Source organism: Cherax quadricarinatus, chromosome 3 (assembly GCF_038502225.1).
Source record: "Cherax quadricarinatus isolate ZL_2023a chromosome 3, ASM3850222v1, whole genome shotgun sequence".
Classification (NCBI taxonomy): domain Eukaryota; kingdom Metazoa; phylum Arthropoda; class Malacostraca; order Decapoda; family Parastacidae; genus Cherax; species Cherax quadricarinatus.
In genome coordinates this window covers 7,525,979-7,550,504 of record NC_091294.1, presented here as the reverse complement: position 1 = coordinate 7,550,504, position 24,526 = coordinate 7,525,979, and the positions used below count along the sequence as shown (strand labels likewise).

General features: G+C 42.5%; 1 protein-coding gene across 3 annotated transcripts in view; it reads right to left on the bottom strand.

The window, feature by feature from the left end:
- Positions 1–539: 539 nt before the first annotated feature.
- Positions 540–24,526, bottom strand: part of LOC128706555 (capping protein inhibiting regulator of actin dynamics) — a 179,976-nt gene continuing 155,989 nt past the window's right edge. For 2 of the 3 annotated variants that reach the window (XM_070090061.1, XM_070090067.1), the window contains one exon: positions 540–1,866. In XM_070090061.1, coding sequence (XP_069946162.1) covers positions 1,859–1,866 — 8 coding nt within the window. In that variant the 3' untranslated portion in view covers positions 540–1,858. The remainder of the gene's footprint in view (positions 1,867–24,526) is intronic. The other variant, XM_070090074.1, reaches the window with a different exon arrangement.

Genomic DNA, 24,526 nt, shown 5'->3' with positions numbered 1-24,526 from the left:
CCTCCTGCAGGTGATTTGCTCATACAATAATAATAATAATAATAATAATAATAATAATAATAATTTTCACACAAATCACTCTCCCTCTTTTTCTATGTTCTTTCTGCAAGTTTAGGATTCTGGTGATATACTTGTGCAAGTTTGATACTAATACCTCTAGGATTTTCCAAGTGTATATTATCACGTATCTTTCTGGCCTTCGTTCCAGTTTTGTTAAGGCAAGGCTACTCGAACAAAGAAAAGACATTCTCCATCACTTATGTTTCTGCTGTCGTTTAGAAGAATGTACTGTATATGAGCATCACCATTCAGAAGACTCGCTTTTTAATCAGGTTTCATACGTAATGCGAACTTTGGGTGTTAATTATGTGATTTTTCTTGATAACTTGTAATCAATATATATATATATATATATATATATATATATCAATATCAAAATCAATAATAATTATGTGGGTGCTAGAAAATATACTTTATTTCTACTGTATTTTAAAAGTTCAATTAGAATTTATTGTCCGGCATACAAATAAAACAACACAAAAACATTTCCATATATTTCAGCAGGATGGGGTGTACATTATGTAGATACAAAGGTACACAGAATTACCAATCATATTCCCGTATCCTGGTAGGGATAGACAGGATGACAACACCAAGATCAAATTACCCAAGAGATAAATAAAATCACGGGTTATTTTGCACGTAAACTCATTGCAAACTGTCATCATGGGTTTCAGCTGAAGATAATGGGACAGGCACTTTTAATGGACATTTATCTTGCACATAATAGGCATGCTGGGTATACAAGTATTATTATATAGGGTGATAATGTGAGAGTATGGCATTGAACGAAGTGCTGTGGTTTTATTTACAGCGAGGAATAAGAGAATGATTTTTTGTTCAGTGAATATCACCAGAGGTACATATTTTCTGCCTATTTAAAAATGAATGCACGTACTGTATTTGATGCTGATGATTGTAATTATGAATTATTTTATGAAATAACGTATAAGACATAGTTATCTATAATAGTAATAAAATTTTATAAGTTTATTTGTTCAACTGATTTAAAATTTAAAAACTTTGGATTAGTGATAATGTTTAGCTGCTCTGTATAATCTAGACAATTTTATAGTGTAATTATAACAAGTTTTTCATACACAGTCAGTGAAAACAAAGTAGATGTATTTATGTGAAGCAAAACTATAGCATGTTTTAAATTATACACATGAATAGTAATGAAGTTCACAAGTACACTTTAAAAATTGATTGAATTTGAGTTTGGTAATATAATAACCAAGATAATTTATGATCACCATTGAACTGGAGAGGAAGAGTACATATATTCATTAACATCTTTATTTATTGGTATCCTTTTTACATACTATGTATTTCTAGTCAACATTTATAATTAAACAGCATCAAGGCTATAAAGAAACACGTTATTTTCATCACATCTGAGCTGACAGATTCTTCAACGGGAAATAATGAATAACCTAACCTAGGTCTGAAAATTAACTTAGATTTTAATGTAAACAGAATACGAGGTTCTTCTGTGTCATGTTTCTACTACTACCGTCTTAGTCTTTACTGTGGGTTCTCATCCAGTTGACTGCCTTTAATTCACAATATTTATATATCAGCACCTTAAGTTTTGTTTTAGTATTGATGAAACAAATATTATTCTTTCTCCAGGTAAACTCCAGGTAATGTCTGTAGAATGTGGTAAAACTCAACCTTGTGTTCTTCATGAAGCTGCGTTCATCACCCTCCACTCCGGTATATGAGTTTGCTGGTATCATCTGCTTCTTAAAGTTCATTTTCAGTGTTGAACGTGGCAGCACTCTCTATAATGCCATCATCCTGCTACAAAAAAAAAAAAAAGAATTTTAGTAGACTATAATTTCATAACAGTGAATAATAAAAAGACACAATACCGTGACTGGAATAATACTCAAATAACCGTACATTGGAGAAATTTATGATGACACCTTCACGCTCGTGAGGGGCTCTTGATCTAGGGAACTGGATCTGTGCTTTGGTTTCTTGAATTGAGTCTGAATACCTTCTGTGGAAATTTTTCACATAGTTTCCTAAATGTAGAACATATAAATGAATAATATAATAATTGCGTATTAAAATGTGATGATATTTTGACCCTTCAAGAAATTTCGAGTGAGTGGGGAGGCAGAACAGCCGAGGAGTGACGCCGCAAGGGAGGGGGACATACTGAATTCAATGTGTGAACACTAGACTGAATTGTGCCATGTAATCAGGCGTTCTCGAAGGTCAGTTAGTGTATATCAGTCTCAATCTTTAATTTAGAAACTGCTGACATGTTCCTGCTGAAGAATTGGGATAAATAGTGTGGAAAGCCCACAATTTGGAAACAAGGACGGAAAAATAGAGGACTTGAATGAATCTTTCTCAACAACACACCTTAGCTAAGTGATGCATACCCATAATGTACAGTAGTTGTTGCATTGGCCATTGCAAATCCTAGATGTAGAGGTGGCGTTAGGGTGTGTTTCCATAAAATAATTATCATCCAGTAATTAAATGGTAAGTGATAATACGAATTTCTTTAGTGTATCCAGCAAGCCAAATCATATACAGTCCACATTATTTTATAATTTACCATTGTTGGTATTAATGTTTAATATTGCAATTATTAATTTAATATCAGGTCTAGATTTTTGTGAGAGTGGTGAAGAAGTGGGCATCGAGGGAGTAACAGTCCTGTGACCTACTGTGGCTTAAGTACCACTTATATCACCTAATAATAATAATAATAATAATAATAATAATAATAATAATAATTTACAATAAGCCTTTGGTTCTAAAGAACTCGGATATGTAACCAGTAAAAATTTTATTTAATTTCATAATTTGATTGAAAGTAATGGATTGCTGGGTTCATGTATAATTGACATCAATTAATTAATTAATGGTGTTTGTGTAATGCATATTCACAATTAACTGGATTTGCATGCCCAGTGGGGCTGGAATTGTATTTCTTATACATTTGTAATATTAATGGATTTGTGTAATTATATATATATATATATATATATATATATATATATATATATATATATATATATTATATATATATATAAATTGCTAAGCAAAGCGAGGCTAGGATTGTAATTGCTATAATTATTAATTTCCTACGCCCAGTTAGGGCTAGAAATGATAATTGTCTTCTTTCTGATTATAATAATCATAATTATAATTAACTTGCTAAGCCAGGAAATATTTGGCTAGGATATTTGGTGCATATTGTAATAATTATACCAGTGCCACATTGGATAATTTGCATAACCAGTGTTCATTAACTGAGTCTAATACATAAAGGAGCCATGGATGAGAATAGTGGAGTTAATGTGAATGGAAGATCCATTTGAATTAAAGCCTTAAAGGCCTCATTAAATGCAAAAAAAGGTCATGTGAGCAGTGCTTATAATAAATGCCTGGAACTGGTGGCAGAAGAAAATGTGAATAAGGTTAATTTAGAAATCATTAGAGAATAGGTATGTCATATAAATTGTATTACAAAGAATATGAAGGAGATCTGCTGGGGAATTGTGCAGATGATAATGAGAGGGCGTTATTAATTAGTATTATGAACTGGAAGAGAAAATACTCTCATGTAAAAGTGAGGTATTAAATAAATTAAAATGTGTAAATACTACAGTTGAGCAATCTAGTAATATAAGTGCCAGATCTTTGCCCAAACTCCCAGAGTTAAGTCTACCAACATTCAATCCAGGAGACAACTGGGAGGAATTCTGGTCAGTATTTAAGGCTGCTGTACATGTAAGGAATGACCTAGCAGAGGTCACAAAAATTATTTTATCTTAAAGGGCAGGTCAGAAGCGATGGTTATGCCCTGATTCAAGGTAATGCCTCAAATGATGTAGTGGAAGTTTTAGCAGTAAAGATCGAGAACCAAAACCTAGTCATTGTGGTATTCTACAAGCCTCCGGATGCAACGTCCCAGCAATTCCAGGAACAGCTGTTAAAAATTGACCACTGTCTGGAAAATCTGCCAGCTCCTGCCCCCAACATCTTGCTCCTGGGGGATTTCAACTTAAGGCACCTAAAATGGAGGAATATAGCAAATAATGTTGTTGCAGTGATAACACCAGGAGGCAGCTCTGACGAGAACTCACACACACACGAGCTTTTAAATCTCTGCACAAAATTCAATTTAAATCGGCAAATAATAGAGCCTACTAGACTGGAGAATACACTAGACCTCATCTTCACTAACAATGATGATCTGATACGCAGTGTCACCATATCAAAAAAATATACTCAGATCACAACATAATAGAGGTTCAGACATGTATGCGCGGAGCCCCAGATAGACATAATGAGATTAGTCACGAGGGAGCATTCACTAAATTCAACTTCAATAACAAAAACATAAAGTGGGACCAAGTAAACCAAGTCCTAACCGATATAAGCTGGGAAGATAGACTAAGCAACACAGACCCCAACTTATGCCTAGAACAGATTAACTCAGTGGCACTCGATGTAAGCACAAGGCTTATTCCTCTAAGAAAAAGAAGTAGATGTAAAATAGAAAGAGACAGGCGCTCCCTTTACAGGCGACGGAAAAGAATAACAGAGCGGCTAAAAGAGGCCAATATATCTGAAATGCGTAGGGAGTCACTGGTCAGAGAAATAGCAAACATCGAACTTAAGCTAAAGGAATCTTATAGGAGTCAAGAATCGCGGGAAGAACTAAAAACCATAAATGAAATCGAAAGAAACCCAAAGTATTCCTTTTCCTATGCCAAATCAAAGTCGAGAACAACGTCCAGTATTGGGCCCCTACTTAAACAAGATGGGTCCTACACAGATGACAGCAAGGAAATGAGTGAGCTACTCAAGTCCCAATATGACTCAGTTTTTAGCAAGCAGCTAACCAGACTGAGAGTCGAAGATCAAAATTAATTTTTTATGAGAGAGCCACAGAATTTTGTTAACACAAGCCTATCTGATGTTATCCTTACGCCAAATGACTTCGAACAGGCGATAAATGACATGCCCATGCACTCTGCCCCAGGGCCAGACTCACGGAACTCCGTGTTCATCAAGAACTGCAAGAAGCCCCTATCACGAGCTTTTACCATCCTATGGAGAGGGAGCATGGACACGGGGGTCGTCCCACAGTTACTAAAAATAACAGACATAGCCCCACTCCACAAAGGGGGCAGTAAAGCAATAGCAAAGAACTACAGACCGATAGCACTAACATCCCATATCATAAAATCTTTGAAAGGGTCCTAAGAAGCAAGATCGCCACCCATCTAGAAACCCATCAATTACACAACCCAGGGCAACATGGGTTTAGAACAGGTCGCTCCTGTCTGTCTCAACTATTGGACCACTACGACAAGGTCCTAGATGCACTAGAAGACAAAAAGAATGCAGATGTAATATATACAGACTTTGCAAAAGCCTTGGACAAGTGTGACCATGGCGTAATAGCGCACAAAATGCATGCTAAAGGAATAACAGGAAAAGTTGGTAGATGGATCTATAATTTCCTCACTAACAGAACACACAGAGTAGTCGTCAACAGAGTAAAGTCCGAGGCAGCTACGGTGAAAAGCTCTGTTCCACAAGGCACAGTACTCGCTCCCATCTTGTTTCTCATCCTCATATCTGACATAGACAAGGATGTCGGCCACAGCACCGTGTCTTCCTTTGCAGATGACACCCGAATCTGCATGACAGTGTCTTCCATTGCAGACACTGCAAGGCTCCAGGCGGACATCAACCAAATCTTTCAGTGGGCTGCAGAAAACAATATGAAGTTCAACGATGAGAAATTTCAATTACTCAGATATGGTAAACAAGAGGAAATTAAATCTTCATCAGAGTACAAAACAAATTCTGGCCACAAAATAGAGCGAAACACCAACGTCAAAGACCTGGGAGTGATCATGTCGGAGGATCTCACCTTCAAGGACCATAACATTGTATCAATCGCATCTGCTAGAAAAAATGACAGGATGGATAATGAGAACCTTCAAAACTAGGGAGGCCAAGCCCATGATGACACTCTTCAGGTCACTTGTTCTATCTAGGCTGGAATATTGCTGCACACTAACAGCACCTTTCAAGGCAGGTGAAATTGCCGACCTAGAAAATGTACAGAGAACTTTCACGGCGCGCATAACGGAGATAAAACACCTCAATTATTGGGAGCGCTTGAGGTTCCTAAACCTGTATTCCCTGGAACGCAGGAGGGAGAGATACATGATTATATACACCTGGAAAATCCTAGAGGGACTAGTACCGAACTTGCACACGAAAATCACTCATTACGAAAGCAAAAGACTTGGCAGACGATGCACCATCCCCCCAATGAAAAGCAGGGGTGTCACTAGCGCGTTAAGAGACCATACAATAAGTGTCAGGGGCCCGAGACTGTTCAACTGCCTCCCAGCACACATAAGGGGGATTACCAACAGACCCCTGGCAGTCTTCAAGCTGGCACTGGACAAGCACCTAAAGTCAGTTCCGGATCAGCCGGGCTGTGGCTCGTATGTTGGTTTGCGTGCAGCCAGCAGCAACAGCCTGGTTGATCAGGCTCTGATCCACCAGGAGGCCTGGTCTCAGACCGGGCCGCGGGGGCGTTGACCCCCGGAACTCTCTCCAGGTAAACTCCAGGGGAGCTTTACACTACAGTTATAAAACTGCAACATTAACACCCCTCCTTCAGAGTCTAGACACTGTACTTCCCATCTCCAGGACTCAAGTCCGGCCTGCCAGTTTCCCTGAGTCCCTTCATAAATGTTACTTTGCTCACACTCCAACAGCAATTCAAGTATTAAAAACCATTTGTCTCCATTCACTCCTATCAAATACGCTCATGCATGCTTGATGGAAGTCCAAGCCCCTCGCACACAAAACCTCCTTTACCCCCTCCCTCCAACCTTTCCTAGGCCGACCCCTACCCCGCCTTCCCTCCACTACAGATTTATACACTCTCGAAGTCATTCTGTTTTGTTCCATTTTCTCTACATGTCCGAACCACCTCAACAACCACCTCAACAACCCTTCCTCAGCCCTCTGGATAATAGTTTTGGTAATCTCACACCTTCTCCTAATTTCCGAACTACGAATTCTCTGCATTATATTCACACCACACATTGCCCTCAGACGTGACATCTCCACTGCCTCCAGCCTTCTCCTCGTTGCAACATTCATCACCCATGCTTCACACCCATACAAGAGTGTTGGTACAACTATACTCTCATACATTCCCCCTTTTGCTTTCAAGGACAAAGTTCTTTGTCTCCACAGACTCCTAAGTGCACCGCTCACCCTTTTCCCCTCATCAATTCTATGATTCACCTCATCCTTCATAGACCCATCTGCTGACACGTCCACTCCTAAATATATGAATACATTCACCTCCTCCATACTCTCTCCCTCCAATCTGGTATCCAGTCTTTCGTCACCTAATTTTTTTGTTATCCTTTCCTATATTCACTTTTAATTTTCTTCTTTTACACACCCTACCAAATTCATCCACCAACCTCTGTAACTTCTCTTCAGAATCTTCCAAAAGCACAGTGTCATCAGCATTATTATTATTATAATCAATAAGACAATTATCATTCCTAGCCCGAACTGGGCTTAGCAGATTAACAATTTTTTTTATATTTTATTTAAAACTTCAGGTACAGAATATATATGGGTACATAAATTAATATGTAACAAGATATAGGTGGTGAGTAATAATCAACTGTGACTACATAAGCTACTGAAATAAGCACATGCATAATGACATCAGAACTGACTTCACTCAAATCGAACACTGCTTCTATGTACTGTGCTTCACATGAACAGATGGTGTTATAAAAAACGCTGGATACCTACCCAGTCATGCTTACACTCCTACCCCCCCTCCCGTGAAAACATTCCATTTTCACATTAGTATACACAGTGACAAATCTCTTATACTTAAACATTTATAAGAACATTAGTATGAAAAATTTCAGTGACACAATATATAAACACAAATCCAGCCAGTAAACGGCTGACATTATAAATACAACTAATGTCTGAACATACCAACGCCAATAATTCCACTGTTGTGATAATGGTACCATACGAATTTAAATTGTACGCCAAATACCTGTATAGGTATGCGCGCATGGTTACGTGTTACAAAAACTCCACTGGTATAAAACCAAACCAATTCATGATGGCTCTATTCCTACCATATAACACAATCCACACCCTAACCTTTATATACCTATGGCATAAATTAATAGCGTTCATGTTGGAGTTAACATACTACAGCTGACACTTCAACCCCTCCCCCACATGCCCAGTAACTGTGTCTGCTGTCATCAGTCATAACGACCAAAACAGTCATTGACGTTAATTAACGTCTCAAAATATATATCATCCTATATACATAAACCTACCAACTTTGTAGTACCCACAGTCAGTGGCCAGGCTTCAAACACCTTTTATTGTACAGCAATAAAGGAATGGGACCCATTACGTACCTCTGTAATCTGTAAATACCATTGTAACTTGTCATGATTGTGACTAGATCTACCTGGAGTTCATTACCTTTGTAAATTGTGAGTTCATTACCTTGGTAAATTGTGACTTCATTACCTCTGTAACTTGCTCAGCAATCAAAACTTTGGAGTCCAGTCCCTGGACCAATTATGTACCTCTGTAATCTTTTGACTACCGCCCATAGGATGGGTATGGGGTGCATAATAAACATATTAAACTAAACTGCCCGCACATATCAAAGACAGTCATAGCATGAACCAGTTCAAGAAGAGTGCCAAAAGGTGTCTGATGAATGTAGCTACAGAAAGGGAGGGGAATGATTTTTTATTTTTTAGCTAACACACATGTAATTTTACCTTATTCCTAGTAATGACCCTCGTATTATAGATAGTCTTAATGACCCTCGTGTAGTAGTCTTTTTAGTATGATAATAAGACATTATCTTCATTAAAGAATAATAAGAAAATATTATAACCTTTATATTATAATAATAAGGTATAATGGGAAAATAAGTCACTCTGTCTGACTTTTTTGGGTTATCCCAGGTTCTCTACACATATGCTGCTATGTATGATATTCTATGTAATTGTATATGTGTATACCTGAATAAACTTACTTCCTGCAGACATTATTTACACTGCCGGAGATAATCTGTACATCACATCCTACAGAGAATGGACAACATTTAACACCTAAATAATTGTGACCATGCGTTTCACATGACCTGCTAGTGCAGATATTACAATACCATGTCAACCGACATAGGTGAGTATACCCAAAATTCAAGAAGAAAGCCTCATATTTAAATCCATACATAATGTTGAAAGGGGATAAACTCACTATTTGCTGAAGCATACACTATTACATAATCGACTTGACATTTCCCAAGCTCAAATTTTACCATTGATATTCTCAATATTCTCGAACTGGACTAACACCCTATCCCCATTCATATCAGGCATAATCACAGACAATACTACAGACCACTACCCAACCTTTCTCATAACTAATCTAGGTAAATTGCCCCAAGACTTTACTAAAGTAACCTTCAGACTACACAACGAGACAGCTGTTAACAACTTTATAGCAGTTATGAATAACATTGGCAAAATGAGCTCTAAACATATGCACATATGAATGAATGTATAAATAATTTTCTAAAAAAAGCCCAATGCCTCTATAACAGACATTGCCCCAGAAAAACTAAACAGATCACAGCAAAGAGACTGAATAATCCCTGGCTAACACCAAGCATCTTTAAATCCATTAACACAAAGCACAAATATGAAAAACAGTATAGAATGGGTCAAATAACTAGAGAACAATCTAAATGTTACTCGTCAGCTCTTACCAGCCTGATAAGAAGATCTAAAAAAATGTATTATGAAAATAGATTACATAACATCAATAGTGATATGAAACAGACCTGGAAAACTTAATCTGAAATTCTTGGAACTAAAAAGTTATCCCAAAACAAAACAATCAAACTAACAAAATCAGACGAACCCCTACTCACACCAACTGAAACTGCAAAAAGACTCAATGTTTTCTTCTCTACCATAGGAAAAAATCTAGCGAACAAAATACCAAGCTCAAACACCCGTCTATCAGACTACCTCATAGGTTCCTACCCAAATACGTTATTCCTAGGTCCAACCAACCCACTAGAAGTCTCTCTCATCATCAACACCCTTAAAAACTAGGCAGGAGACATAAACAACTTTCCTGCTTTTATGTACAAAAAAGCTTCTCACCAATTACTGCAACACTCTTTAACAAATCCATTGAATCACCTACCTTCCCAACAATCTTCAAAATAGCGAGGCACTCTGATCCATAAAGGAGGCGACCAAGCTGACTTGAATAACTATAGACCAATATCTAACTTACCACTGCTCTCTAAAATTTTTGAAAAATTAATTCATAGATGGATCTATTCCTACTTCGTCTTACACAACATATTAAACCCTTGTCAGTTTGGATTCAGGAATAATAAAAGCACAAATGATGCTATCATACACATGCTAGAACTCGAAAGAAAGAAGTCCCGCTGGGCATCTTCATTCATTTACGTAAAGCTTTTGATACAGTCGACCATGAACTGCTGTACTCTAAATTAACGCATTATGGTATCAGAGGCCACTCCCTCAATTACCTAAAGTCATACGTTAGTAGCAGAATTCAATATGTGTACACAAATGGTGCAAACTCCTCCACCCAACCAATCACAGTAGGAGTCCCACAAGGAAGCGTCCTTAGACCACTCCTCTTTCTCATCTACATCAATGATCTACCGAATGCATCACAGCTACTCAAACCCCATATTATTTGCAGATGACACTACATATATCTTTTCCCACCCAAACACAGTCATACTAGCAAACACAGTCAATGCTGAATTACAGAAAATATCTACCTGGATGATGACTAATAAACTTGCCCTGAGTACTGATAAAACCCATTTCATTCAGTTTGGAAACAAAGCTGCAAATGTTCCACTTAACGCTAAGCGGATCATCAGTCACAAGACTTGCAGAGGGAAAATTCCTAGGTATCCACCTTGACCGTAGCCTTAAGTTCCAGACACACATACAACAAATCACCAAGAAAATCTCTAAGACTGTAGGTATACTATCAAAGATAAGGTACTACATTCCACAATCAGCTCTCCTGGCACTGTACCATTCACTCATATACCCTTATCTCACATATGGAATTTGTGCATGGGGATCAACAACACTGAATCACCTAAAACCTCTAATAACCCAGCAAAAGGCAGCAGTCAGAATGATAACAAATTCCCACTCCCGCCAGCATACTCCACTAATTTTCAAAAGTCTAAATCTGCTTACCATTAAGAACATCCATACTTATTCATGTGCCTACTACATACACAGAACAATACACGCAAATATAAACCCTCCACTCAAACTTTTCTCCAACCTTAACAGGACACATGACCATAACACAAGACACATATCTTTTTGATGTACCTCATGTCCATATCACACTGTGTAAAAATTCTATGCACATACAGGGCCCCAAAATATGGAATTCATTACCAGAAGATATTAAAGTAACCCGGTCTGAAAACCAATTTAAGACTTCTCGAAAGCCACTTAATCACCCTAGACTAAATGCTAAATACACAGTACTCACATACTCACTTATGTTATTCCCATATAATTTCAACAACTACTTTTGAACCTTTTATCCATTGTCGACAGGAATATAATTGAATCATTGTTTCACAAAATGCAGTTTTGAGTATATGAATATATCTTTTGTCTTATATAAATTAGATTCACTTATAATTAATATTCTACTGTACAACTATGATACAATTTCTTAAGTGGTAAGTAGTCTGTAAGCCAATAATGTTAAGTCGGCCCATAATGCCTAGGCATAATAGAGGCTCTGTTTGCATTGCTACCCATTATTGTAAATACTGTACTTAATCTGAATGTACTATATGCAAAGACATAAATAAATAAATAAAATCACTTGTTGTGCGTCACATCTGTCTACAATCTATAGCACAACATAGATACCATACAACCCCTCACCCCACGCATGCCACTCAATAATTCCCCCAAGTAAAAACACTCACACATTCTTCTCTACTACCCTGACGAGACTAACTCAATGTAGAAGCCTAGCTGCCCACATAACCCGCAGGCTGAGTACACATACTACCTTTGAGAAAAGGCCTTAACTGTGCACAGACTAAGGATGCAGTGTGCTCTAAACTGAAACACCAGAACTCCTGACAAGGAAGACAATAAACAGTAATGCAAATATGATAGGCATATCACACATATTAACACCTCAAGGAAGCTATACAACACTCACACAACACAAACCCCAATCACACAACATGCCCAATGGTCATGTCTGACCAGTCAGGCTTCCTTGCTGTAGGACCTACACATCCCACAGACCCCGACCAAAAAGTCCCCCCCCCAAGCCCTTTTAACTCGCAATCCCACACACACAGACAGTCAGACCACTGCGACACACTCCTCATGCACGCAGTCGCACCCCTCCCACGGGAGACGAGCCCATTCTTACCCCTGACAATCTATAAAACCCATAAATCCTTCAACGGAAAATCTCTATAACCCTCCGAATAATCCCTCTCCTACCTCCCCCCATATATTTCCCTGTTGCGACACTTCATCCTATAAAAAGTTGCAGCTAGGGCCATCTTACATTCCCCACACCTTTATCTCTCATTGCCCACGATATAAAGACAAAGTCAACCCTTCCCCCCCAAATACTGAATTACTTTCCCCATCCATTCCCTCACAACCCCTAGACGTTTGCAAAAGTAGACTACATGAAAAGCCAACTCATCTACCCCACAATCTTGACACACCCCACCCTCCCTGATCTATTACATAAAACTACCCCGGACGGCAAGATCCCATGGAGGAACCTATGCATTACCTTCCTCACATGCAGCTGGATATACAACCCTTTTAACCATCCCCGGTGGTCTGGTGGCTAAAGCTCCCGCTTCACACACGGAGGGCCTGGGTTCGATTCCCGGCGGGTGGAAATTCCGACACGTTTCCTTACACCTATTGTCCTGTTCACCTAGCAGCAAATAGGTACCTGGGTGTTAGTCGACTGGTGTGGGTCGCATCCTGGGGGACAAGATTAAGGACCCCAATGGAAATAAGTTAGACAGTCCTCGATGACGCACTGACTTTCTTGGGTTATCCTGGGTGGCTAACCCTCCGGGGTTAAAAATCCGAACGAAATCTTATCTTATCTTATCTTCTCATGCGTACATCGGGTGGCCCCTTCCTCAGCCACTGCCTCCCTTGGCCATAGCTTCCTCTCTATGGACCCTACCCGCATGTTCTTCAGATCTCTGCTGAGCATTAGGACACACAACATATCATCACAATCTCGCAAATCCTGTCCCCTCCACCATCTCTGAATATCTTCTCACACAATCCCCAACCCTCCACCCCCATCCTCACACACCTGCAGAATCCCGTGCTTCACATAGATGCTCTTCAACCTTCGTTCCAAGTGAATTAACTCCAGCCCTCCCTTGGCTACCGGGAGTGTTACCACCCCAGTCACATCTCGAACCCCAAATAAAAAGGAAAACCTTACCCAACAATCTCCGAACATCCCCATACGCCAAAGGGTACAATGCAGCCACATGCCATATTTTGCTAAATATAAGCACATTGACCACAGTAACCCTCTGGTGCAGCGTAAGATGTGTCGGCCGCAACCCAGTCAATCTTCCAAGCACTCTATCTACTACACACTTTGAATTAACCTCCCTCACCATCTGTACCGATCCACAACACACCACCTCACCCCGTCACCCTCACCTTCTCGCCCATTCCATGCCCTTAATCTCATGAGCTTTGATTTATCCACATTCACTGCCATACCTGTTGCCTACCCAAAAACATCCACAACCCTCCCCAGACCCACCAATCCCTCCCTCCCACTCGCTAGGACTGTCGTGTCATCAACATAACCTATGATACCAGGTCTCCCACCACTCAGATCATCCCTGACTCCCTTCCATATGCACAGCTCCACTGCCCTGTAAAAAGGGTTCTGTAAACATGCAAATAGCATTTGTGATGGAGGGTATCCCTGTCTCAGTCCCCTGCCCATGTACACACACGACCCCACCCTCCTATTAACCTGCACACACATGCCGACTCCCTGATATAAAGTACACACCCATCTCACTATTTCCTCCCCGAACCCCTGCCACCTCATGATTCTCCACAATGCATTCCTCTCGACACTATCATATGCTGCCCTCCAGTCCAGCACTAATACCCCTCCCCCCTCACATGTACTCTCAATGAACCTTCTAATGACCCCATGCCCCTCGTACATTGATCTCCCTGGTACCCCATATTGGCCCCCTAATATAACCTTGCCAATGGCCCTCTTAAAACAGTTTCCCAATATTTTCGCAAAGAGTTTGTAGTCCACACATATGAGCAATATCATTCGATAATCCCTCACCGTGTACTATCACCCTTTGGTACCAAAACTACAATCACTGTCACTTGCAACTCCCCCAACTCACCCCACTCTTTCATGACATTAAACAATTTCACCAAAAATTCCTTCAGTAGACCCCAGTGCTGTATATAAAAGTCGCTAGGCAGCCCATCTATCCCCGGCGCCTTACCCCAACTAATGCCCATTAATGCCGTCCACACCCCCTCCTCTACGATATTCCCCTGTAACTTTTCCCTGTCAAGCACACACCGCACCCAATCTCCCGTCTCCTTTAACGCCCTCTCACTCACACCCACACTTCTCATATATGCACTAAGCCAAGCATCTACATACCCCCCATCCTCTCCGCTGCAACCAGCTCTTTCCCCACCCTATACCCCTCCATTTCCTTGCGGACCCACAATCCTACCATTTCCATAGCAACGTACTGATGTGCCTGCCCTTGCAGAGCACACGCCGATGGCCTATCACCCCATATCACCTTCTCTAACCCCCTTAAATCCCTTACTGCATCAAACCATTTATTTTGCAGTTCCCTGAGTCTATTCTTTAATTCCTCTATGTCTGCCACTGGGGCTCCCACCCCCCTCCCTCTCTCTCATAACACTCCCTTAACTGCCCCTAAACATACCTAATTAGCCCATAAGCCAGCTGGTTCTCATGCCACCCCTGGCGTATGTAGAATTCTTAAATCCTCATCTTCGCCGTTGTATCCCACCAGCTCAACACATCCCCCTCCACACTCACACCCTCCCACAACCTTTCCCACAAACTTGCAGATAAGACCCTCTTCTTGACATCTTTAAAGTAACTGAACATTCAGTTTCCAATAGCTCTTATACCTGTTCAGCAATCCCTCCCATTCCAGTTCCATCAAAACACCTCTGTGATATGAAAAGACCACATCCAAAACACTTACTCTCTGTACCCCCGCTTTTCTCATCACGTATATTCTGTCCAGCCTTGCTGCATACCCCTGCCTCACAAAGATGTGCTCAACCTCCCATGCCACACCCCCCCACATCCACCAACCCCACCCCAGTTAACAGCTTCCTCAAAATGCCAGAACAATATCCTGCCCCCCTAGGTTCCACATCCCTATGACGGATCATGCAGTTCCAGTCTTCTCCCACCACAGCTACCACTGGAAGCGACCTCATGTGATATACCAACACATCACTTACAAACTCATTCTGGCCCCGTCTGCTGGGCCATAAGCACACACAAATGTTACCTTCTCCCTCCCCCACATCCCATCCACTCGTATAACCCTCCCCTTCCCACCCTCCTCGCACTCATGTACAGTAAATGGGCTAGCCTCCCCCATTACAATAGCCACACCTCCTTTCAATCTCAGTAAGTGTGCCACATATACAGTGTACCCCTCAATCACCAACATACAACACGGCTTGTGATTGTGCTCTTGTTCAAACACAACATCTACACAGTACCTAATTATAAGCTCACAAAAACCATGCACACTTCCTTTCGTTTCTCAATCCATTAATATTTATAGTGAGACTCTTGAAGCTGTCAGAAGAAGTTTGCCTTTATGCATGGCTTCACCTCTTTCCCCTTTCCTGCTAATACTCCCTTGGTCCTCATATGCCCCTCTGGGACCACCTTTCACAGGTCCCTTACCCTGGATCCTCCAGGTCCACTCTCCTCTACATTCGCCCAAACCTTTTTACCCAACACTGTGCTGGGGTGAGCACATCGTCCATATCCGAGAGCACAGCCGCTCTCTTCCGTGACCCTCGAGCCTTCTTCCCAACATCCTTCCAGAAGCCATACGCGTGCACTTCCACCACCAAAGTACAACTCTGAAAAGCAGCATCAACTTGAACCTCCAATAGGCCTATCCCCATGCCTCCCGGAACCACAGCAGACTCCAGGGCACCCACAAGCCCCTCAACGGAGACCTCACCTGGGGTTCCTAACAGGTCGTGGAGCACTGTGTCAATGGTGGCCTCCACGTCCCTGTCCTCACCAAGCGGCACCTCACCTACATTCCGCAGTGCCTGCCCAGAAGAGCTCGGCTCCCCCAGAAGTGTTGCACACTCTCCCTCCATCAATTCCATCTCTTCCACCTCCACACTCCATGCCTTACGCAAAATAGGCTTCTCTGGTCTTGCCGCCTCCGTCTTCTCCTGTTCCTCCGGTGCCTCCTTACGTTTATCATTCGCCTGCAAACCCTGCCATCAAACACACTGCACAGCAATGTGGTCATAGGCGTCGCACAAGTGACAAGTACGTCGTTGCCCCACGTAGGTCACCATCACTTGTGTCCTGAAGTCGTCAAGATGAACGTAGGAAGGAATGGGATGCCATAATGTCATTTTCAAAGAGAAACTTTCCTCAGGCATCCCAGCATATGATCCTTCCTTCCACTTCCCCAACGTCGCCATGTGAACTGTCCTATATTTTTCAAACACGGCACACAGGTCCACCTCATCAGCCTCGAAAGGCACATTCTGTATCTTCACCCACGTGTAGTAGCGGGACACATCATGGAGCCTCATCATAACAGCAGTATTCACTGACATACAAATATTCTGAAATCTGGCGACCTTGTCTTCATATACACTAGCGTTGTGAAACTTCACGAAGATCCGGTATGCACCATTCAATGCCACACCATACAGCTCTTCATTTGCTATACCGTATGTGTCCCTGATGATTGCAGGCAATAAAAGCTGAGCTGAGTAGGCATACACAGCCCCACATACCACTTCAATGCCGACAGTGCTTACCCGGCGTCTACCCTGCTGCGTCATTTTGCAAAAATCAAGTCGTCTCCAGCTGACAGCAGGGGGACAGGCTCAGTGCACATCCGCTCGTCCCGAGGGTTGAGTGACGAATGAATCCTACTACATTATGATGAGTCGGGTGGTTTAACTAGAGTGGATGTGGTGGTTGGTTCTGCTGCTTTTTGCAATTATGTGTTAACATTTTTTTTTGTTTTGGGGGGAGTACTGCTACTGTGTATACCACTGTTCTTGTTATGTTGTTGTTTTTTATTTGGTCGGGTATGTTTTACATGTTCAAGTATATGTGTTTTTTAAATAAAATATAAAAAAAACTTTTGTACAATCCATCATCACCCCGATCATTACTCACCTTCCTTCTTCCATTTCCAATATTGTACCACATACGACATCCTTGTCCTCTGAAACCCTACTAGTCCGTAGAATTCTTGTATCTTTCAGGTTTCTTGTACCTTCAGATTTCTTGTATCTTCCTCTTCACAAATTATGGCTTATTTACAGTGGAATATCCATGGCCTCAGAGGCAACCGAGGTGAGCTTCATGTGTTGATCTCCCAGTTTTCCCCTGTTTGTGTTTGTTTACAAGAACCCAAATTACAATCCACTGTTATCCATTCCATCTCGAGCTATGATTTCTTATATTCATGGGATCCTTTTCTAGTTGGATCCTTTAATGAAAGTGCATCTCTTATACACAGTGGTATTCTATACTGTCAGTTCATTGTTTATACTTTGCTGCATTACTCTGCTGCCCGTATCCACTTGAATAAATGGTCCCATTGCCTTCGCTACTATGTACGCTCTCATGATCTCCGCAATCCTTCCATTTATAGAATGGTCACTGATATTAGTAGACATTATTTGTTCACCGTCCCTGTTTACTCCGTCCCTTCTCTCTTCACCTACATTCACTCTTGTCTTCTCTTCAATTACCACCTTTCTATGTTCATGTAGCATCTCGCTTTTCCCTACTCCCCTGGGAAGTTCCAGCTGCTCGAGTCTGTTCTTTCTCTCTCCCTTGCTCGAAAGCCCAACTGCCTACAGTCGCTTCCCGCTCTCTTTTTCTTGATCACTTCCACTCTCATTCTTATGCCATTGCAGTGTACACAGATGGCTCTAAGTCTTCTGACGCGCCCGCATACCCCATGGGATATAAACGTAGTCAACCATGATGTATGCCAATGCCCAAGTGATGCCCTCCTCCATCCCTCTCACATCTAGACTGAGCACCCGCAGCACCGACAACCCATATCCTCCAACCCTCCTAACCACTCTACACATCCAATCCCGGACGTTCCTCAAACTCTCACAAAAATACACTACATGATATGCTGTCTCTTCCCCTTCAGAGATGTCACACACCCCACTCTCTATGACCCATCGATTCTGAAGTACCGCCCTCGTCGGCAGAATGCCATGCAGAAACCGATACATCATCTCACGCTCCCTGGCCCATAACCTCAACTTACTAAAATGGTGCCATATATCCCCCACGCATACACTGGGAAAATCCCCTCCACCAGCACAAAAACTCTGCCCGCAAGCAGCCTAAACAAGGCACCCTGATGCACAGGTAACATCACCACCTCTCTCCTTAACCAATCACAACCTGATCCCCACAAGAACTGGAACACCCTCCGAAGTATGTTCGTAATCGCTGTCCCTATTAAGGGGAACACAACTGCCACATACCATACCTTGCTATACAATAATACATTAATCATGATTGCCCTTTGTACGAGAGTGAGGTGGTACGGTCGAGGTGGTACAGTCGCAGCGCCCCTAGGCAACCTTGGATGCCTTCCACCAACCTAGTTGAGTTTGCCTCTCTTGCGGCCCTCAAGTCATCCACATATATAATACCACATATTTTTAGGGTCCCTGCTTGCCTTTGCACTATGTTACATCCCCACTCTATCCTCCCCACCCATGCTCCCAACCCCATGATCATTGACTTCTCCAAGTTTACTTTTATACCTGTTGCACCCTCGAGCAAGTCCACTGCCTCCTCTAGTTCCCCTAGCCTCGTCTTCTCCAGCACCAGGACAGTTGTGTCATCCACATAACCTACCAAACCAGGCCAAGTCCTCCCCACTCCTGCCCCTCCCCCACAAAAATGCAGTTCTTTACCATTTGGTAAAAGGGGTCCTGTACAAACGCAAACAAGAGCTGTGACATTGGACACCCCTGCCTAAGACCCCTCCCCATGACAATCGCCTTTCCCAAGCGTCCGTTGATCTGCACCCTCGCCTGTGCACCCCTGTACAGTGCTTCAACCCATTTTATGATTTCTTCTCCAAAACCCTGACACCGAAGTATTGCGCTCAACGCTCCTCTTTCTACCCTATCATACGCCCCCTGCCAATCCAAGGCTAACAGTCCCCCTCCCCTCCCCCAATCTTCCACGAAACCTTTGAGGATTTCATGCATGTAATTACTGACCTACCTGGCAATCCGTATTGGTTCCTGGAAACAACCCTCCCCACTACACACTTAAACCTATTACCCAAGTCCTTTGCAAATAACTTGTAATCCACACATAGCAATGCAGTGGTGCGGTAATCCCAAAGGGTATGCTGTTGCTTCCCCTTTGAGACCAATACCACCACCACTGTTACCTGCTTCTCCCCCAATTCACCCCCTCCTTCATCAAATTCATAAGTCGAACCAAAAAGCTCCTCAGCAGCTCCCAATGCTGCAGATAAAACTCACACGGGAGCCCATGATACCTGGCGCTTTCCCCTTATGCATCTCGCTTAATGCCCTCCATATTTCCTCCTCGGTGATGACCCCATGTGGCATGCAAAGAGTACGTAACCTTTATTCGGCGCATGTACACACCCTCATTTACAGGCTATCTCCCCCAACCAGCGAACCAGGTTGCTAAGAGTTGATGATGGGGCCCCGTCGTTCAACTAGTGACCAGGTTCTAGCCAATAAGTAGATGGTTTTGGCAATCGCAGAGGTTGTGGGTACAACTCTCCTGTCTGCCCTTGTCATTCCCATTCTAGAGCTGGTTGAAGCACGGTCTGCTATCTTGTGGCTTCTATTTCTGCCTTGCTTACCGTGGAGTGCACTATACTTATCACTGTACATAGTGTACATATTGCTGTTCTAAATTGGTGAAGGATAATGTAAGTCTAAACTTTTTCTGCTGTGTTTATTTTGCTCCCATTACACCCGGGATAACAGGCCATTTGGATTCCTGGGTTGTAATATGGGTAGCCTGTCCGAGAGCTGGAGCTGGACTTAGAGAAACGGTTGAGCTTAGGGTGAAGCTCGTAGCAGGAACATTGTGCAGCTTGCTGTCTGGCATTGCATTAGCTTTGCCTATGCTTAACAAATTTTGCGTGTCAGTTGCTATTATGGTCAGCCTTGCTGTTGTGTGATCGTTCAACAGCTCGCTACTAGCTTGTTCGGTGTGCTCGCTTCGCTACAGTCAGTCTTCTACAACAGTGTAGCTGTCTGGCATTGCTTTACAAATTTTGCGTGTCAGTTGTTACTAGCCTGTTCGGTGTGGAGAATTTTGCAGTCAGCTTTGCTTGTATGCGTATTCTGCAATCGTACTGTGCATAGCTAAGCGTGTTCTGCAAATTAACGTGTTACGTTGGGGTATTCTGCAATCGTACTGTGCATAGCGAATAACTTATGCCACCTAGACGAGTCAGACGTCTGGTGTCGGCATATACTTTGCATAACCTACCTAAATTGTCCCTACAGCATTGTTCGCAAATTGCTCGTTCCATTGGCATTAAATACAAGCGCACTCTCACAGCTGCACAACTGCGTTCACTGATTGCTGACAAACTTATAGAAGAGATGGCACATCAGACTCCTCCCTCTACGGGAGCTAGGGCAAAAACTACTATGTTCTCGCAGGAGGAAGATGATACACCTACGGAGCAAAATGGTCAGTATAGTGAAGCTGGGTTGTCTCAAGGTGAATCAGCGTCATTGGCACTTGAGCTGGCAAAAATCAATCTTGAGCAAACTAGGGAACAGAGAGCATTCGAAAGGGAAGAATTTGATAGGGAAAGAGAAAGGAGGCAGTTTTCGCATTCTGTAAATGATTTTAGTTTACAAAAAGCAGTACAGCTTGTTCCCCGCTTCAATGAGGCCGAACCAGAAAATTTTTTTGAAAGCTTCGAAAATCAGGCTCGAGCCTTGAGGTGGCCGGAACAGCATTGGGCATCGTTGGTTCATACAGCATTATTGGGTAAGGCACAGGAATTTACGTCAGCATTAAATGACGCTGAATTTTCTGATTATAAAGTAGTGAAGACCACAGTGTTGGGAGCATATACATGTATCCCAGCCAAATATTGAAAGATTTTTAAATTAAGCAGGCGGCAGCTTGGTCAATCCCTAGTGGACTTTGTGAGACAGCAAACCAAAGCTTTTACCAGCTGGTATAAAGCAAGTGGTGTCTCTACCTTTGAGGAGCTGGTACAGATTATTCTGATTGATAACCTGCTGGAGTCTGTGGGACCAGAGGTTCGAGTCTTTCTGCAGGATCGTGACTTAACCACTGCATTGGAGGCAGCCAGGTTGGCTGATACCTTCGAAACTAACTGCTCCTTGTCCGAGCGGTCCCGTCTCTCTTTTCAACAGCCTGGCATGAGCAGAGATCGTCAACCTTGGAGAATGAAGTGCCAGCCGGAGGGAGAACGTCTACGTCAGCCAACTAAGTCGCCTGATGAGCCACGATTCTCAACATGTGGTCCAACTGCGGAGAGGCAAACTACTCATGGTGCATCTCGACAACAGTATCCAGAGAGACACCAGCCAGAACGACACCATTTGCAACGTCAGCAGGGAGTAAAGGGCAAGCCTGTCGTCTGCTTCCTCTGTAACAAAGTAGGTCACATCCGTCCCAACTGCCCCCATAAACCCCAACCCATTGGGAAAATCTCTAATATCCCTAGTAACATGTCCCCTAGAGAAGTAGAAAAAGGTATGGCCCCTTATTATTGCAAGAGTCTTATTTCCCTTCAGAAAAACTCGGAAACAACTGAAGTAAAGACCTTTAGAGATACTGGAGCATATTGCTCGCTTGTAAGAGAAGGAATATTACCCCTTTCAGAGAACACTTCCTTGAATTCCTCTGTTTTATTGGAAGCATTTGGAGGAGCTATATATTCTGTTCCTTTGCATAAAATTTATGTACAGTGCAAATATTACACTGGGTACTTGACTGTAGGTGTCTCAAAAGGATTCCCCATGAAAGATGCCATGTTATTACTGGGTAATAACATTACTACTGTTAGTGCGTGTCCTGAACCTATAATGAGTAATTCTTCTCCGGTGTTGGCCATAACTCGGACAACATCCCAAGGGTTGTCTGGAGAGAATGTTGACCTATCCTTGGACGACTCCGATCTCGGAATAGCCACGTTGTTTTTTGAGGCACACCGGCCGGAGCCTCGTAAATCAAGTGAACAGACCCCGATCAAGCCTTCCTATTCCCAGGTTGCAGGATTGCCAGATGTCTGTTTCCAGGCCCGAGGGACTGTCCTTCCGGGAGGAACAACGAAAGGACCCTTCTTTAAAATTCGCTTTTGAGGCAGCCATGGGTAAATCCTCTTTGGGTCATCCGGTCAGGTATGAAGTTAAAAACGATTATTTGATCTGCACTGAGACTGGTAAGGAGATAGAGGGCCGGCAATTGTATGACAGGTTAGTGGTTCCAACCAAGTTTAGACCTCAAATATTAAATATAGCTCATAATACTTCATTAGGAGGTCACTTAGGAATTACAAAAACCTTGTATAGAATCACAAAAGAATTTTATTGGCCAAAATTAAAGAAAGATGTGAAGAATCATATTAGGTGTTGCCGAAAATGTCAGCAAGTAGGGAAACCTGGACATTCCATTAAACCTGCACCTCTCCAACCTATACCTGCTGATGGAGAACCTATTGCAGATTTAATTATAGATTGTGTAGGTCCACTACCTAGGTCAAAGTCTGGAAATCAATATTTATTTACGATTATGGATAAAGTAACCAGATATCCTGAAGCAATTCCCATGCGTAGTATTAATACTAAAGCTATTCTCAAAGCTTTAACCAAATTCATTTCTTGTTTTGGCATTCCTAAAACTATTCAAAGTGATCAAGGTACTAACTTTACTGCCAAAGCATTTAGGGAAGTATTAACTAGGTTAGGGATAATCCACAACTTATCCATTGCCTATCATCCTCAGTCCCAAGGCGCCTTGGAAAGATTCCATCAGACGTTAAAAACCATGATGAGAAGTTTTTGCATGCACTTTCCTACAGACTGGGATGAATCACTACCTTTGTTGCTGTTCTCAGTACGAAAGACGGTGCAAGAGTCTACAGGGTATAGTCCGTTTGAGCTGATCTTTGGGCACAATGTACGAGGTCCTCTTCGGGTGCTCAAAGAAGGATGGATGGGAGAAGACGTTACCTGGAGTTTACCTGGAGAGAGTTTCGGGGGTCAACGCCCCCGCGGCCCGGTCTGTGACCAGGCCTCCTGGTGGATCAGCGCCTGATCAACCAGGCTGTTGCTGCTGGCTGCACGCAAACCAACGTACGAGCCACAGCCCGGCTGATCAGGAACTGACTTTAGGTGCTTGTCCAGTGCCAGCTTGAAGACTGCCAGGGGTCTGTTGGTAATCCCCCTTATGTGTGCTGGGAGGCAGTTGAACAGTCTCGGGCCCCTGACACTTATTGTATGGTCTCTTAACGTGCTAGTGACACCCCTGCTTTTCATTGGGGGGATGGTGCATCGTCTGCCAAGTCTTTTGCTTTCGTAGTGAGTGATTTTCGTGTGCAAGTTCGGTACTAGTCCCTCTAGGATTTTCCAGGTGTATATAATCATGTATCTCTCCCTCCTGCGTTCCAGGGAATACAGGTTTAGAAACCTCAAGCGCTCCCAGTAATTGAGGTGTTTTATCTCCGTTATGCGCGCCGTGAAAGTTCTCTGTACATTTTCTAGGTCGGCAATTTCACCTGCCTTGAAAGGTGCTGTTAGAGTGCAGCAATATTCCAGCCTAGATAGAACAAGTGACCTGAAGAGTGTCATCATGGGCTTGGCCTCCCTAGTTTTGAAGGTTCTCATTATCCATCCTGTCATTTTTCTAGCAGATGCGATTGATACAATGTTATGGTCCTTGAAGGTGAGATCCTCCGACATAATCACTCCCAGGTCTTTGA